The sequence below is a fragment of the Carassius auratus genome, chromosome 20 (genome assembly GCF_003368295.1).
Source record: "Carassius auratus strain Wakin chromosome 20, ASM336829v1, whole genome shotgun sequence".
Classification (NCBI taxonomy): Eukaryota; Metazoa; Chordata; class Actinopteri; order Cypriniformes; family Cyprinidae; genus Carassius; species Carassius auratus.
In genome coordinates, this window is record NC_039262.1 from 22,429,740 (window position 1) to 22,446,208 (window position 16,469).

Here is a 16,469-nt window from a genome sequence, read left to right on the forward strand (position 1 = left end):
AAATTTCTTTATTTAAGTGAGAACCCAATAACATTATCAACAATACTTGTTTTCTCCACGCTCTACTACTCAGCTCTCAAGCTTCAGGGTGTGTTCAGTCTAAAAGAGGAACCAAAATACACAGATCCAAAACAATATAAAATCAAATTAAAAGCCAATAATAAAAAAGAGGTCATTTTTACAGTGTAAACCCATGAAATGTTTTTCAAATTACAATGTGTAACCAGTCATGTGGTAAAACATTGAATTTCCATATAATACAATCAATGATTAAAGTGTTGTTACATTTATAGTTCCCTAAGGAGACATATAAGCCATATGTGCTTGTGTTTGTTTATTTTGTGAATTTAAAACACATTTAAATATGTAGGAGGAGAAAGGAAATCCATTCCTACAAGTACAGTGCAACAGGGGGTGTGACTGTCCCCACTTTAATGATCTCTCTCGTCATTGGTCTTCCAAAACCCGCAGCCAATTCAAAACCACATGCCACTTTCTGCACTCCCCCCACAAGCCCCAGACAGCGTGAAGAGTGAGAGAGGAAGAGACAAGAGGGAGAATCACCCAGAGAGGAAAAACGGCAGAACAGAGAAGGTTTTAAGCATGCCAGCATATGCCACCAACATGAGGCTCAAGTTCCCCATTCTGGCCTTAATACTGGAAGCCGTGACCATTGTCCTGTACGCTCTCCTTGTGGTATATGACACCGGTAAAGCTCACAAAGATGGGAGTCATGAAGAATCGAATACAACTCATTCAAGCAGCCCAATGACCCTTTATCCCAGTAAGTACCCACCTGTTAGATATGTGTTGTGTTGTAGATGTGTGTATACTGTACATCCGGTCTTGTTTTGACATGCAAATTCATTGGTTTCAATTAAGGATAAAATTGTATTTAAACCTTTTCTAATTGGCTCAACTTGAACACATTATGTTATAAGGAACTTTAAGGGCTAGATCACATGGATGTAGTTGGAAATTGCTGTTAACATGTCATTGCCTTCATGCTTTTGGCCATTGTCTGAATAAAATATTTTCTGGATGATTTGTAAATGAATTCATCTTTTTTAAAACAGATATTTACTACAATACTTTGCATTTAAGATTTATGGTGCTACGCACTCATCAGTGTTCACTGAGAGGTTTATTTCTGCAAAGGCTTTGGCGGCAATATTTCACTAATGTTCATTGAGCACGCAAGCCCCTAAAAATACTCCCTCTGAAGAGGAGTCAATGCCACGGTCTCTTGGTCTCTCAGGAGCCAGATCTTACACTGGACAGGTGATTAATGTAGGCTACAAATGGGGAAAACCATGACATTTATTCATATCATGATAAACATTTTCATTTCATTTACATATTAAATTATTAACAATACACACTGTAGACTGAATAGGTAAATTGGCCAATTTGGATTGAATTAAATTGAATCAGCTGCCTAGAGGTGCAAAAAATATATTATGGTTGCACAAACCATTTAAATTTCCATTTTAAGTGGAAGTTTATGTTATATAATCTGGGTCATATATTGCATGGTTTTGTTCATGGTTTTCTGTGTTAAGGACTATGAAATGACACATGATTGGATGAACATAATTTGATGTCAGCAACTAAACAAATGTGAAACATTCCCTCTTTCCTTTAAAAATTTGACAAGCCTGTTTATTTTGTGTCGTGCCCCTCCAGTTGACAACCACTAATCTACAGAATCTATTATAAAAGGAATCACTCATTCAAGCAAATACTGTATGTTTCCTTTGAGACCATTTCGACTTCAATTGCATTCCTTTCATTTTCTATACATGCTTTGCGTGTTTGCAGAGATGACATGCAATGGTTGAAAATACCCATACCTTTATCTTCAAATTGCAATTGTGGTTGCTTGCTCAGACACGGTTTGGGCTGAAACCAACTCTGGGGTGTGTATGACCATGCGAGATTAGTCGCAAAGTCACGTGTCCTCAAAGTTTTCATTCAAGAGCATAACTGTTCTGCCTTTGAGTTACACAACTGTCAATTATACCACTTTAACGCATTTAGTAATTTAAGATTAAACGTTTTAAGTGCTTGGGCACAGCATTCAAATTATTTGCCCCCCAGTGAACCTGATGGCCTTTAAATAATTAAAAGCATATGTGAAAATTAAATAAAAAGTGACATACAGCCAAGTATGGTGACACATACTCAGAATTCATGCTCTGCATTTAACCCATCCAAAATGCATACACACACACACACACACACACACACACACAACAGTCATTTATGTTGCAGCACCCAGGGAGCAGTGTCTTGCTCAAGGGCACATCAGTCATGGTATTGCCAGCCTGAGACTCAAACCCACAACCTTAGGGTTAAGAGTCAAACTCTCTAACCACTAGGCCATGACTCCAACGTCTTCCAAAGCATGTGTTTTTGTAGAATGGGAAAATTAAAGCCATCTGTCACTTTGGTACATACACGCAAAGCATTCCAGAGATGAGTGAGAAAAGCTTCAAAGAAAAGAAAATAAAGGTTGCTTTAATCTAGGCAACAAAGAAAACACATATAGCTAAGTTATGTCACTGCGCTCTAAATTAGCGCTGACAAAATGTAATTAGGCCATTGAACATTTCAAAAGAGAGCAATCTTCCCACCCATTAGTAAAATGGGACCTTTGAGATTTTATCAGCAAATATGTTGCATGTGGGAAATGCGAAAACTTTCACTGGGAAAATGATTCTGTTTGTTGTAGAATCCAACAGTTGGAAAAAAATGGACTGTGCACTTCTACTCACCCAGCACAATTATCTGTAATTTCACTGTGATGCTCTTCCAAAGTTTGCATACATGAAATAGCCAGTGAAAAGTCCTTTAGCCAACCCTATCATTGCAAATATGTATTGCTTAAGATCAACAGAAAGATCAGAGGAAAAGACTTGGGTCATGCAACAGCTGATAAGGGTTGTTCACCTCTGTTTCAGCAGTGTCAGAGACCCACCTAAATGTTTTTGAGAGGTTTTCAACACGATCACATTTTATTACTCTACAACCATCAAAGACTGACAATAACATAAAACGCTGGTCGAAGAACACGACTGTGGTACCACGGGACGTTTTTAGGATGGGAAGGGCTGTGATGATATAACAGAATCAAGTTTTATCACATTTTTGGTATCCCTCGTTGAGATTTTTTTTTCCATGAAACATGAAAAAATGACCATTGAGAATTGAGTATATGCAGTAAAAGATCACACTCAGTAGTTTGTTTGTTTTAAGATGGATTGGGAAGCAAGATAAGACTGAAATTTGATGATTTTTAATCATCACATATTTATCTGAAAGTTTCCTGTTTAGTCTCTTACTGTATCATTGTACAGTGGTCCTTTACAGTCTGCTGGTAGCATGGACTGTGTTATAAAATAAGGACATGATCATAAAATATATATACAGCAAGCAATAAAAATATGCAGCAAGCAAAGAAACTTCAGTTCAGTTTGATCAAAGTTCCTCTCCGCCAAGCGTTGTTGTTAGTACTTAAAGGGGTCATCTGTTATCTTGATGAGCTTAGCAGATGTCAGACCATGAGCAATATGATTGATGACAATTTGGGTTTGTTCCTGGCAAGTTTAGATGTTGGGTGGATTAGTGAATGGGTGGAGGGATTCGGAGGCTTTCCGAGGAAGTCTGAATGTTCGCCTTTACAAAACCTTTTGGAGGTTCACGCTTCGTAGTTCCACTTGTCTCTCTTGGGACTGACGGTGAGACCCTTTTTAAACTTACTGACAATGGTAAGTGTGTCTGATTATTATCAGCAGGCACAATGATCGGTGGTTTGTATTGTGTAGTCCGAAAACAGACTTTACTGATGATTAAGGTGTTCTGGACGGTATCCTATCTCTGTGTCCAGGGACTGTATACCTTCCTGAGTTGGACAGTCTAGAACTCATTTCCTCTCTGCAGAAAGATGGGAAAAGTCCAGCAGCACAGCACTATGTGTTGTGATGATAATCAGTGTGCACATTTAGTTATTGCAAATTTTTATATCCTTTTACTCTTTGCATGTCCATCCATCCATGTTTTGGCAGGGAAACACTTTGGATGCATTCAATCAAAATGCAGCAGTGTAATGCACATCATAGTAACTGGATTATTAATCCATGAATCAAAGTCACTCATGTGTTACCATCCCCAATGGTGATTATATATTATTCATCAAAACGAATGACTTCAGGTCACTGCAAATTGCTGTGTATTTTTTTTATTTTTTTTACATGCAGTGCTTTATCAATCCAAATGATTCCAGTGTGGTTTGCTCAGAATTGTCTTTATATGAACCCTAAACTTTGCAGTCTGATTCACATATTTGTTTATATGAGCATTACATCTATTCTTAACAAAATGTCAGTGCATATGCAATGACTAGTCGCCACATTCAGAAACTTAGAAAACTACAAAAATGTTTTATGATTTGTCAGTTTGCTGATAGAGTAATGAAAATGCTGGATTGCTCTGAATGTGACTTATCCTGAAATAAGTATGTATTAGTACTCATTAGAGTCATGTGAAGTGAATAAAATTGCACACACCAACAGGGTCACTAGAGGAAACTTCTTAACCTGTCATTCATAAACTAATAGAAGAGCACACAAGACCTTTGTACAGCGATGGAAAGAAGGTGGTTATTGAATTGTTCTGGTGACAGAACAGAAATGTGTTACATATGTTGCTTTCTAACTATTGTGGTTGTACAGTTGTTCATCAATAATTCTTTTACTGCTTAAAATATTATGCAATTTCTGTGATTTCTGTCATTTCCTCACACTTATGTTGAGCTTTCTGTTATTGTTTCCTGTGGATCACATAAAATATCTGACAAAGAATGAAAATATCAAAAGAGCAAACATATCATAAGTAATCAGCCTTTGTGCTATGTTTCCAGTAATCTCAGGAATAGTTCAACCTAAAACTTAAACTCTGTCATCATTTACTCACCCTCATGTCATTCCAAACTAATAAGACTTTCATTCTCCTTTTTGTACTTTCTTGTGCAAGAAGAAACCTTGTTGGTTCTTACCGAAGCCCAAAAGTGCTGCGTAACACATACGAATGAACCTCATTGGTGTGCTTTCTCTAAACAGATCAGTGCAATCTTTAAAAACACATTCTCTGCGCAACGCATGGTTTGCCAAATCAGCCATGACACTATAGATACATTTCAAATGACTTCCCAGCTGTCTTTTATAGCTTTTCACACCAGTTATGCAAATGTCTAGCTTGAAGTTTGAAATTACTATTTGTGATCCGTGACCACAAAACCAGTAAGTCTTAGGTCGCTGGGGTATTTTTTTTTTTGCAATAGCCAACAATGCATTATGGCTCAAATTATTTATTTTTTTTAATGCCAAAAATCATTAGGATATTAAAGATCATGTTCCATGAAGATATTTTGTAAATTTCCTATTGTATATCAAAACTTAATTTTGATTGGAATATGAATTGCTAAGGACTTCATTTGGAAAACTTTAAGGTGATTTTCTCAGTATTTTTTATTTTTTTTTTGCACCCTCAGATTCCAGAATTTCAAATAGTTGTATCTCGGACAAATATTGTCCCATACATCAATGTAAAGCTTATTTATTCAGCTTTCAGATGGTGTATAAATCCCAATTTCGAAATTTGACACTTAGGTCCAGGGTCACATTTGAGTATTTGCCATTAAAGTACACAGGGGAAATGTGGCAGCAATTTCTTTTTGTAGTATCACCATTCTACCACTAGATTCACCGTGGAAGCATCCTCAGAGTTGAGCTTTATTTACACGCAAGTTGGTAAATTCCACACTTTGTGTGAAACTGTTCTTATGTACTCATAATGCACACATCTGTGCATACGCACTTTTAATAAATGAGGGCCCACAACTTTGTGAAGCATCAAAGTGATAGTTTTGTAGACTCAACAGAGGGAAAGAAATCTCTCAAATTTCAATGAAATTTTCACTTGTGTCCAAATCAAAGATGACAGAATATTCATGTTTTGGTGAATTGTCATACAACAGTGCTTCTTTTCATTGCTGACCTGTTCAAACTAAAGTTGAACTACGTGTGGTTCTAGAATGCTGTGACTAATTTTGGGCTTCAGGTGTGGAGAAACAGCTCTTTCTCATAAACTCTTTATCCATGTGTCCAGTGTTTCAGGACGTACACGTGATGATCTTCATTGGCTTCGGTTTCTTGATGACCTTCCTAAAGAGATATGGCTTCAGCAGTGTGGGCATCAACCTGCTGCTGGCTGCCTTTGGCTTGCAGTGGGGTCTTCTCCTCCAGAACATCTGGCACATGCACGATGGAAAAATCAGTGTCAGCATCAATAGGTAAACTCAACTTTTTGGTTATGGTGGGGGGGGGGCTTATGTAATAAAACTGATAATTTCTTCATCATCTATCAAAATAGTTAAATGCTAGATGTTCAGCTGCAAAAATAATAAAAATAATATTTTGATATTTCATTCTCTGCAGTATGATTAATGCTGACTTCAGTACAGCAACTGTTCTGATCTCATTTGGAGCGGTTCTGGGGAAAACTAGCCCTGTCCAGCTCCTCATCATGACCCTGCTGGAGATCACTACCTTCTGCATCAATGAGCATTTGGTTGTGGAAGTCCTTGAGGTTTGTACTGACTCGAATTATTAGTTAATATACCTAAATCAGTGCATAGATCATTTGTTTTGGTATTCTGGGGGAATCAATGTGATGCCCCTTCTATCCTCAGTTGAAGTTGATTTGCACCAGATATAAACACTATGCATAATTTCAATATTACTTTTAATTAGGATAAGGATTTTAAACATTGGTAGCAGAGCCTCGTGAAATTTAATGCTATCTGAGTTCCTGCAAGAAAGGAAGCTGGGTCAAAGATGAAGGAAAATCAGTTTAGGCAATGTTCTATCTCCTTCCTAAAGTTGGCAGGATAAACTTAATGAACACACCCATCTTTCCAGTAACAACTGAAAGTGCACAAAGCACCTTCTTCATCTTGAAGATATAGTGCCTGGAGTAACTGGGTTTAAAGGAAATACAATTATTATTATTGATTGACTCACAGCATAATCAGGTGGTGTCTCTTTATAGGAAATTAATCATACTTTAAATGTACTTTAACAAGATGGTCATTTACCTTTTTTCAGCTGGTATTCATGAACCTTGTTGTCTCCTGACAGGTTTCTGATGTTGGTGCCTCTATGACTATCCATGCGTTTGGGGCTTACTTTGGATTAGCTGTCGCCCGTGTTCTTTATCGCCCTGGTCTTAAGAACGGCCACGAGAACGATGGCTCAGTCTATCACTCAGACTTGTTTGCAATGATCGGTACGTGTAAATCTTTCAGTCAACTATAATACTGAAACAATCTGTAATCAGAGTTACTAACGAGACCTGCTTACTTGTTTGACTTACAAAAATTAATCCTAGAGCTTCAGTAAATGTTAGCATATGTTAGCAGGATTTACAGTAATATACATACAAGCCAATTTACATTTGGTAGATGCCATATTTAACTGAAAATGAGTGAAAATTAGGCTCTGGGGATTGATACACAGTCTGTTTAAAATGTTGGACTTGTGTACATTGGTATTATCCCTTATGAAACAAAAATATATTGCAGTATATTGGAAAATATCATGTAATATATTAGGCATATATTCTTATATATATTTATTTTTTCCAATATATTGCAATATATTGAAAGCGGCAATCATTTGTATATTTTGCAATATATTATATAATATATGTATCATCAATATATTACTAAATGTATTCAAATATATAAAATATTAGAAAATAAAAAGGGAAAATAATATATTACAATATATCACAATATATTTTAAGAAATATATTGGTAAATATATTTTTCTTTCGTAAGGGGTGTCTGTAGGTACTTGTAAACATTCACCATTCCACTCGTCCTGTGTCTTTAGGCACAGTCTACCTGTGGATGTTCTGGCCCAGCTTTAACTCTGCGATTGCTGAACCTGGCGATGCTCAGCTAAGAGCTGTTATCAACACCTATTTCTCTCTGGCTGCTTGTACTCTTGCTGCCTACGCTACCTCCAGTCTGGTGGAGAAGAAGGGGAAACTTGACATGGTGGGTCATACCGGTCTTTTCTTAATTTTACCGGGTCTCAATTTTAGCAGTCTATGATCTTAATGACTAGGGAACCTGAACCTGTTTTGTGGCACAGGTTCACATTCAGAACGCCACGCTGGCTGGAGGAGTCGCTGTGGGTACCTGCGCTGACATGGACATCCAGCCTTTTGGAGCAATGTTGATCGGAATCACTGCAGGCGTTATCTCCACCGTTGGATTTAAGTTCCTGACTGTATGAGTTTCTTCCATATCCCAATGATTCTGATATCAGAATTCAATCATGTATTAATCCATCAGCTTCTTTTTTCTCTCCACAGCCCATACTCGCCTCTAAACTTGGGATCCAAGACACCTGTGGTGTGCATAACCTCCACGGCATGCCAGGGATCCTAGGAGGCCTGGCCAGTATTGTGGCGACAGCACTAGGAAAGAAACACAAGTATCTGGCAGTTCCTTACATTGTGTCTTTAGATTTCCGCTGTTACCAGTAAGGCAACAAGTGGGTTTAATATAACTGTGCTTGTTTATCTCAGTGTTTCACCAGGTACACAGGCATGTGGTTTGGCATCATCTCTTGGGTTTGCTTTGGTGGGAGGGTTGGTCACAGGTAGGTGTTAATACAAGGACCATAAAATCTGCAAGATATTGCAAAATATAAAAGGGTTTTGTATAAATTAATACATTTAAAGGAAAATGCCTTTCGTGCATACAATTAATATATGTACAGTTTTCTTTGAAGAACATGAATCCAAACATGAAATATTTGACACGCATTGTACATACTGTACACGTACACATACACACACAACATGATATTATGTAGCAATGTAAATAGAAACATGTATTAAGATTTTTCACAACCGTGTGAAACCAACGTGAATTCAAAAAGAACCTATATGTAAAAACTTGTCACATGGATTTTAAACTATTTTTGGACACACTTATTTCTCATTCAACCAATTAGCATTACTCTGTTATATATCACAATATACACAAAACTGTACAAAACACAAAGTAAAAGATTTTTCCCTTCTCCAGGCCTGATAATGAAGATTCCATTCCTGGGGCAGCCACCTGATCAAAACTGCTTCGATGACTCAGTCTTCTGGGAGGTACGTCTAGAAGATTGAGATGTTAATGCTAGTTTGTAATGCTAGGACATGGTCACAACTGTTTTTATTTCCTAGGAAAATGTCTTACCGCTGTAAAGTTTGACAATTTTGAATGCTTCTGATGTGCAGGTGCCTGAGGAAGAAGAGGAACACGCAGAGCGCTTGACTCACGGCGATTATGCCAAGACCAAAGAGGAGGCTTGAAGCTCTGCGCAAAACCAGCTCACTTCACCGATCAAGAGACCCAGTCCAATAAGCAACTCAGGGGCTTTTTAACGTCAGCATCTACTGCATTCTCTAAAATCCTCAACAGTGAACTCACCATAAGTACTAAGTGATGTCAATTTATTATTATTTTTGTAATGTGTGCCTTTTTTTCTAAATACATGCAGCTAAATTAAAAATAAAAACACCTGCAACTCATATTATGACACTGAGAAGTGGCATCTCAACCCTTTTATAATTTGCCATTATGAAATTAAATGTAAGAAGGTCAAAGAATATTACCAGAACGTCACTAAGCTAACTCAGAGCGGTCAGGTTTTGTTGTCGTCTGTTGAACTGCACATAACTGAGTAATTGCTCACTGAAATCTGAGCCGATGCAAGATATTTTGCTTAAGTGTCTGTTATCAAAGTAGCTCATTTTACCTCAAATAAGCTTTTTTTGTACAGACCCAACTTTTATCATCACTAGAGAATTTGACCACTGATTTTTTTATTTTTACGGTCATATATACTAGTTCACTTCCAAAGAGAGATCCTTCTTCAACTTTCTTGCAACAAGTTGCTTATTATTGTGATCAGTAACAACCCTTTATGCAATGATATATGAAGTATTTTAAGCTATTGTATCCTAAAGAACTAACAAATATATTTTTGACTTTTATATTTTCACACAATTTCTAATACTTTAATATGAACTCAGCCAAATACAGTGGCCCCAAAAAGTCACATTTAAAATTTGATATCAAGTATCAAAAAAAAAAAAAAAAAAAAAAAAAAATATATATATATATATATATATATATATATATATATATATATATATATATATATATATATATATATATATATATATATATATATTAGTATGCATTTTAAAGAAAGATAATAACTAAGCCCACTTTTCCGGTTTGTTATGATAACATTAGTGGAACGTTCATGGTTGATGTGATTATCTTCAGCTGTTGAAGGACACATGAGTGAACTTGAGAAGCATTGAAGAACTTCCACTAATGGATCCAGGGACCACCTGATTAGAAGTAATGACATAAATAAGAAATGAAATCTGAGGAAACACTCTTTCATCATTTGTTTGTCAGTGTAGTGCTCAAAAAAGTGTCCAAATTGATTTTGGGGCCACTGTACATTTCCATCTTTGAAACGTCATCTTTTAGTCAGGATTATTGTAAACCTGATCTCATACAGTTAGCCTTAAATAAAAGCTCATTTACTCCAGTACTTGAACGTTCAGCTCATAGTACAAACAAGCAGACGTGATCAGACTGTCACATCTTGTTCTTTATAAGACTAATAAATGCCATGTTTTTAATGCTAAAGAGGATATCATCCTTGCAGACAGTCTTATTGCAAGCTGACTTACTGATTCAACTTTAGTGTAAAATGATGTATGTGCTCCCATATGCCTCACCTCATCACTTCATTGTATTTGAAAAGTATGTGAATGTATTAAAATTTTACTGTCATTCATAAAAACAGGATCTGGATTATTTTTGTTATATGCTGTTATGTTTCTTTGTGATGTGAGTATAATCAGATTTCGAATCGTTTTTGTTTTTATATTTGTGACCCTGGCAATAGTGTGATTGATTGCCGGCAACGCGTTTCCTCGCGTGTTTTGGCCAACGTGAATTACCATAGATGCTCTTACCGCGCGCATGTTTGATATATTTGCTTCCCGGCAAAGAAATAATAATTAAAAAACAATTATAAAAAATAAAAAAGTCAAGAACCAGATCACGTAAACTGTTAATACTGGCTATTGTAATATCAGCATCAGGTAAGATTATTCACGTTCATTTATGCACTCAGTTACATAATGTTTTAATTACAGATGTACCTTTATGAAAATTAAACATGCTTCTTTTTTTTAAGAAAAACAAGTTAAAATAAAGAAACCACACATTAACATGGTTTTGCTATACTAGCCATTTAGTATTTAGTATTTATTGTGTAATAATAATAATAGCGCGTGATCTCTGTGACGCCCAGATGCACAAAACAGACCCTCCCACCTCTGTAATAAACACGGAGATGTTAGTCCCGTCCGAATTGGTACCTTTCTTTTACTGTCTATGATTGGTACATGAAAATCACAGACGTCAGGTGGTAAGAATCGATAGGGCTTAATATGATCATACTTCTTGGTTCTAGTAAGAACTCTAGCTGCTGCATTTTGAACCAGTTGAAAATATCATAAAACTATTGTGTCCTGAAAAAACGAACAAATATATTGTCGACTTATTTTTAGGCAAAAGAGATGTGACCGTGCGCGCGATGGAAATGTCCAATATTTAGTCTCGGGCGCCCTCTGTAAGAAAGATCATGTATTACAGAAGAATCATTACCTCTTTTTATTATGTTGTGCTAAATTAAAACCAATTTTAATTTTTTTATTTTTATTTATTTTATTTTATAATCTATGGTATAGTTCTAGGTATAATCTACTTGGTCTAGTTGCTTCAGATAAGCACAGACAAAAACTGTCTACGACGAGACAGATAGTTTCTTTTTCTCACTCGTGTGGCAAAAGAAACCAACACGCGCAGCTCGTATTTCAGCTGAAGAGAATACATATTTAACTGTAGTATCATTTCAGTAAATAAGAAAAAAAAGGTAGAATATCTTATCTGGAAGTACTTGTTTTTCAATGGCAGACCAATAAGCGGCAAAAATGTTCTCCAGGGAGCGCTTTAACGGCCCAGAAAGACAAAACCTTCTTTTTTATTAATTTTTTTTATTATTATTATTTAAAGAGTTATGAGAGTGAAATAACATAACCGCTATGATGTCATTGTTTTCTCTTATCAAATAAAATTGCTAACGTAGTTCGCTAGAGAAATACATACAATTATTTTTGTTATAATGTCTCACCTGTGCTTAGAAAAGTAGGCTATCAGCTATCATGTGATGACGCCGTCTGCGTGCTGCTTCAATAACGAACTTAACAAATTTATACCTGTACAATGATACTGTGAAACTTTAATATTCAGTACACACATTAATCAGATTTTGTTTGTTTCTTTTTTCTTTTTCTTTTTTTGGTGGCGTCGGTCACGCGCCTGCGCTGTTAAACATTACCCGGATAATGACGTAAACAAGATGGCTGCGTAGTGGTGTTTATATTATTGATTCACACGCACTGATCACAGAAATGAAAAAGGGTCGTTTATATTCCACGCAGTTTATTTTCAGCACGGATTATATTCATATCGGGCTATTCCTCTGATTTTCTCGATTTTTGTAGTGGTCGGAAGGACCACATTTCGAAGACAATTTAATATGGTAAAGAACTGCTTAACGTTACATTAAAACCATCGCTCTCGTCAACCCTTCAGATGAAGCTGTAAATCTTTCTTTTGTTTACAAAATGTTGTTTCTATAAATTGTATATGGATAAAGTGTAACGTATCTGTGGAATAAATGAGTATTTGACTGTAGAATGACTACACACACAGAGACAGACTAAATTCGGGTCATGACTTACATTGACCGCGTTGACTGCTCTTCTGCTAGGATTCTCATAAAACACAGAACACAGTCGATGTTTTGAACATTTCAAAAGATCTGGATGCTGAAGTTTTATTTGTTATGTTTCAGTCGGCCAAAGTGGACTCTGTGGAGAGTGAGTCGAGTTCAAAAAGCAGAAGTAGTTCTCACAGTAGAGGTGAGTTTCTCTAGACAGGTGTTGTCTGTGTCAGGAAAGAACAATCACTGACCCTGATCAGTGATTGGGGACAAATGTGCGGAAATTATTCTGCTTACAAATATATTGACAGGAAGAGAAAACCGGAAACGAGCAAGAAGCCGAAGCCGATCCTCCTCATCATCTTCCAGTTCTTCCTCCTCCTCCTCCTCATCCTCTTCTTCACATTCTTCATCCAGCAGTTCATCATCACATAGTAACTCCAGCTCCAGTAGCTCAGGTAAGTTCATTAAAAATTATTTATTACATTTATTTTCAAAATAAAAAAATGATATTGTGTGAAAGGAATGTTTTTGTAGGTGTAAAACATCACATGCATTATTTACATAAAAGAAGAAATTGAAACAAAAAAGATGAATGATGTGGCAGATCAATGTGTTTTGTGCTTTCACTGCTAGATTCTTGCAAAAAACAAAGCAAATCTTCGAAGAAAAGGAAAGATAATCATGGCAAAAAGGTACCTGGCTTCTTTTTTTTTTTTTCTTTTTTTTTTCAGTTGACAACTCAAAATCAAGAATTTTTTAAGGGGTCATATAATGCAATTTCAATTGTTCCTTTCTCTTCTGAGTGTTACAAGCTCTTGGCAAGCTCTTGACTAAAGTCTCAAATCTCGAGATATTATTTATCAAAGTTAAGACTCTGCCACACCCCCCTAAAACGGCTCGTTCAAACACGCCCCCACATGTCTATGTCACTATGTGGAAATATTGCGTAATCCTGCCCAAATGTCCACGCAAAGAAAGAAGACCTGGTTTCAGTAACACAGTTAGTGTTGAAGCAGCCATGTAAGGGAGATGCTGTGTGTATCTAGGAGAAAGCAAAAGCGCTTTATTTGTCCTTCAGAAAGTAGATAGATTTAGGAATCTTTAAGATTACTTAAAACAGAACAGCAACGCATTTTATGGACGACCGTTTCGTGAACCTAAGAGAGGAGGTTATTCTGACTTTGCTATGATAATCTGGCGCTACAAGAGGACCTACAATAATGTACAGTATTTGAAAATGAATTTGTTTTTTGAACATTAAAGCATTACATCTCCATCACCTGCACGCTTTCACATGGGAGTGGCATTAACTACACAGATCCGTTGTTCACTGACAAGCTGTGCAAAAACAGCCTCAAATTTTGCACGTTTTGCGTAGCTAGTCAGTGAACAACAGCTCTGTGTAGTTAATGCCACTCCATGTGAAAGTGTGCAGGTGATGGAGATTTACTGACAAGATGTGCATTAAATATCGCATGCGATTTATCGTGCAGCCCTAATATTCTGTTACACCATATACACAAAATAATGATCTTTAAAAAAGCATCATATGACCCCTTTAAATAATTTTTACACATTTCAGTTAATGACCAAAGCCTGTCAAACTGAAAAATAAAAATAAAAGCTGTTACATGTTAATTAACTCTTGGTTTGGAATAATTTTCACTTAACTGTTTTAACTATAATTATTATTATTATTATCATAGAAAGGAAAAAAAGAGAAAACACGTAAGCGGAAGAAGGAAAAGGGACACAAAGAGCAGGACGACAGCTTTGGACCTGTTCAAATTTCAAAGGTACTTTTTTTCAACTCAAAACTTCATAGCTGGCATCACATTTTAGCAAAGTGATGTAGTCTCTTTCCTTTAAAAACAAAAGAAGTATTTTGATTAATTGTTTCTGTAATTATTGCAAAGTTTAGTGATATAATTTCTGTCTTCCCCAGTATCTTAAGGAAAAGAAGAAAACCGGCAAGTACAGTATGATTTCAGGGAAAAAGATTAAAATGAAAGTGAAAAAATCAAAGAAGGACAAGCAGGTGAGTTTTTCATTCTGCAGATTACACATAAATACACTAGAGAAAAACAATAAAATTAACCATTTGATTTTATAATAAAAGCATGGAATATCCGTCTGCTGCTTTATTGTTATTTTATGATGTTTGGTGAAAATAGTGTTAGAATGTTAACTGTAGTCAGGTTTGCACAGATCTTTCATTGACTTAACTATTTTTTTTTTTTTTTTTTTTTTAACAGCGGGACAAAAACAGAGCAGAACTGCTGGAGTTCTTGAACTCCACTTTCTGATTCAGTTCATTATTCACCTGGCCGCCACTCAGGGAAAGACCATCTTCAACTATTAATGGGTTTGCCTGATGTTATACATTGACAGTTCCTTACCATAAACTATGTAGATGGTTGTCCCCCTTTTTTTATTATTATTATTCCAGACTGTGTCCTGAAATACTTATTGTATGTCTGATTGACTGTATCCTATAAGAACTGTAGCTTGAATGTAACATTGTCATAGAACATTGTTACTGAAATTGTCAAAAAAACGTGTACAGTTTGTCATCGGGGACATGAAGGTTGTTTATCTAACAAACTATTCAAATTTGAAACAACAGTGTAGTCATGTTGTTCCAGTGGCGTGTTTCTTGTTATCCCATGATAATCTGTGTATTTATTGTGCTGAGCCAAATGCAGAAGCACCTCTAGCGGGTAGCTGAACGCTTACGATCTTCCTTTGTGACACACGTGCGTCTGACCGTACTTATGACAATACTGTTAAATAAATTTCCAGTTTGTGTCCTTTATTTTTTGTGTGTCTTATAAGCAGTGGTGGAAAGAGCACTAAGAAATTATACTTAAGTGAAAGTATTGCTACTCAAGGAATAATTATCTTGAGTACAGGTAAGACTCGAGTAAGAGTTAAGTAGTAGTTTGCTGAAAAGCTACTCAAGCTACTGCGTTACAAAGTACTTTTCTATTATTTTTACCCAAAATGAGGCCGTGTGAGCATTATGGAGCATTTAACACTCACATGTACTGTAATGCCAGTTTCACAAGTGAGACTCATAGAAGTATTAAACTTATCATATTCTAGAAGATTCCTTATATGGACAAAATGCATCAGATATCACTACAGCTGAATAACATGCAGATAGAAATGCTTTGACTGATGAAACATGAAAAAACAATCGCAATGCAAAGTTAACTGATATAGCCGGTATCACATAATTCTAAATAATATTTTCGGTCTCATTGTGATAAGAACATGACTCATTATATAATGATTTTGGAACAAAACATGATATTAGTCTCATAAAGTCTCAAGCTTGACAGTATGCAAAGCAAACATACTACCTATCCCTCTTTCCAGGAGCAACTGTTTTATAACTAATTTTTAAAAGTACATTCATGTGAAAGATTGTGTGTTTGTGTTTAAGACCGGTAAGTGAGAGGTTTTCAAAGAAATGAGGGTTTAAGAGAAAGGTGCCAGTAAAAAAATAATCTGGGG

At 36.0% G+C, this 16,469-nt stretch overlaps 2 protein-coding genes and 1 long non-coding RNA gene across 4 annotated transcripts; 2 read left to right on the forward strand and 1 right to left on the reverse strand.

The window, feature by feature from the left end:
- The first annotated feature begins 471 nt into the window (after positions 1-471).
- LOC113121205 (ammonium transporter Rh type A-like) lies at positions 472-10,050 on the forward strand. Its single transcript, XM_026291489.1, has 10 exons — positions 472-784; positions 6,169-6,352; positions 6,498-6,648; positions 7,200-7,347; positions 7,956-8,122; positions 8,220-8,357; positions 8,443-8,564; positions 8,659-8,732; positions 9,164-9,237; positions 9,367-10,050. Exons 1-10 carry the CDS (start codon positions 487-489, stop codon positions 9,439-9,441), a joined length of 1,431 nt encoding a protein of 476 aa, XP_026147274.1. The 5' UTR covers positions 472-486; the 3' UTR covers positions 9,442-10,050.
- Positions 8,720-12,488, reverse strand: LOC113121207 (uncharacterized). Its single transcript, XR_003294683.1, has 3 exons — positions 12,354-12,488; positions 9,326-9,370; positions 8,720-9,243 (listed from the first exon to the last, which is right to left on the reverse strand). It is a non-coding gene; the product is annotated as an uncharacterized LOC113121207 (long non-coding RNA).
- Positions 12,489-12,509: 21 nt separating this feature from the next.
- On the forward strand, positions 12,510-15,765 carry LOC113121206 (pinin). 2 transcript variants are annotated; one of them, XM_026291490.1, is made up of 7 exons: positions 12,510-12,764; positions 13,080-13,146; positions 13,259-13,405; positions 13,584-13,642; positions 14,657-14,746; positions 14,896-14,988; positions 15,206-15,765. In XM_026291490.1, exons 1-7 carry the CDS (start codon positions 12,762-12,764, stop codon positions 15,254-15,256), a joined length of 510 nt encoding a protein of 169 aa, XP_026147275.1. In that variant the 5' UTR covers positions 12,510-12,761; the 3' UTR covers positions 15,257-15,765. The 2 variants fall into 2 exon arrangements, 1 of the variants encoding a protein (XP_026147275.1); XR_003294682.1 differs by having other exon boundaries at positions 12,568-12,825.
- The last annotated feature ends 704 nt before the right edge of the window (positions 15,766-16,469 follow it).

Coding starts and splice junctions, on each gene's coding strand:
- LOC113121205 (XM_026291489.1), top strand. CDS start 487: ATGCCACTTTCTGCACTCCCCCCACAAGCCCCAGACAGCGTGAAGAGT. Junction 8,123..8,219: donor AGAAGGGGAAACTTGACATG/GTGGGTCATACC, acceptor TTTGTGGCACAG/GTTCACATTCAGAACGCCAC. Junction 8,565..8,658: donor GCACTAGGAAAGAAACACAA/GTATCTGGCAGT, acceptor TGTTTATCTCAG/TGTTTCACCAGGTACACAGG.
- LOC113121206 (XM_026291490.1), top strand. Junction 13,643..14,656: donor AAGATAATCATGGCAAAAAG/GTACCTGGCTTC, acceptor TTATTATCATAG/AAAGGAAAAAAAGAGAAAAC. Junction 14,747..14,895: donor GACCTGTTCAAATTTCAAAG/GTACTTTTTTTC, acceptor TGTCTTCCCCAG/TATCTTAAGGAAAAGAAGAA.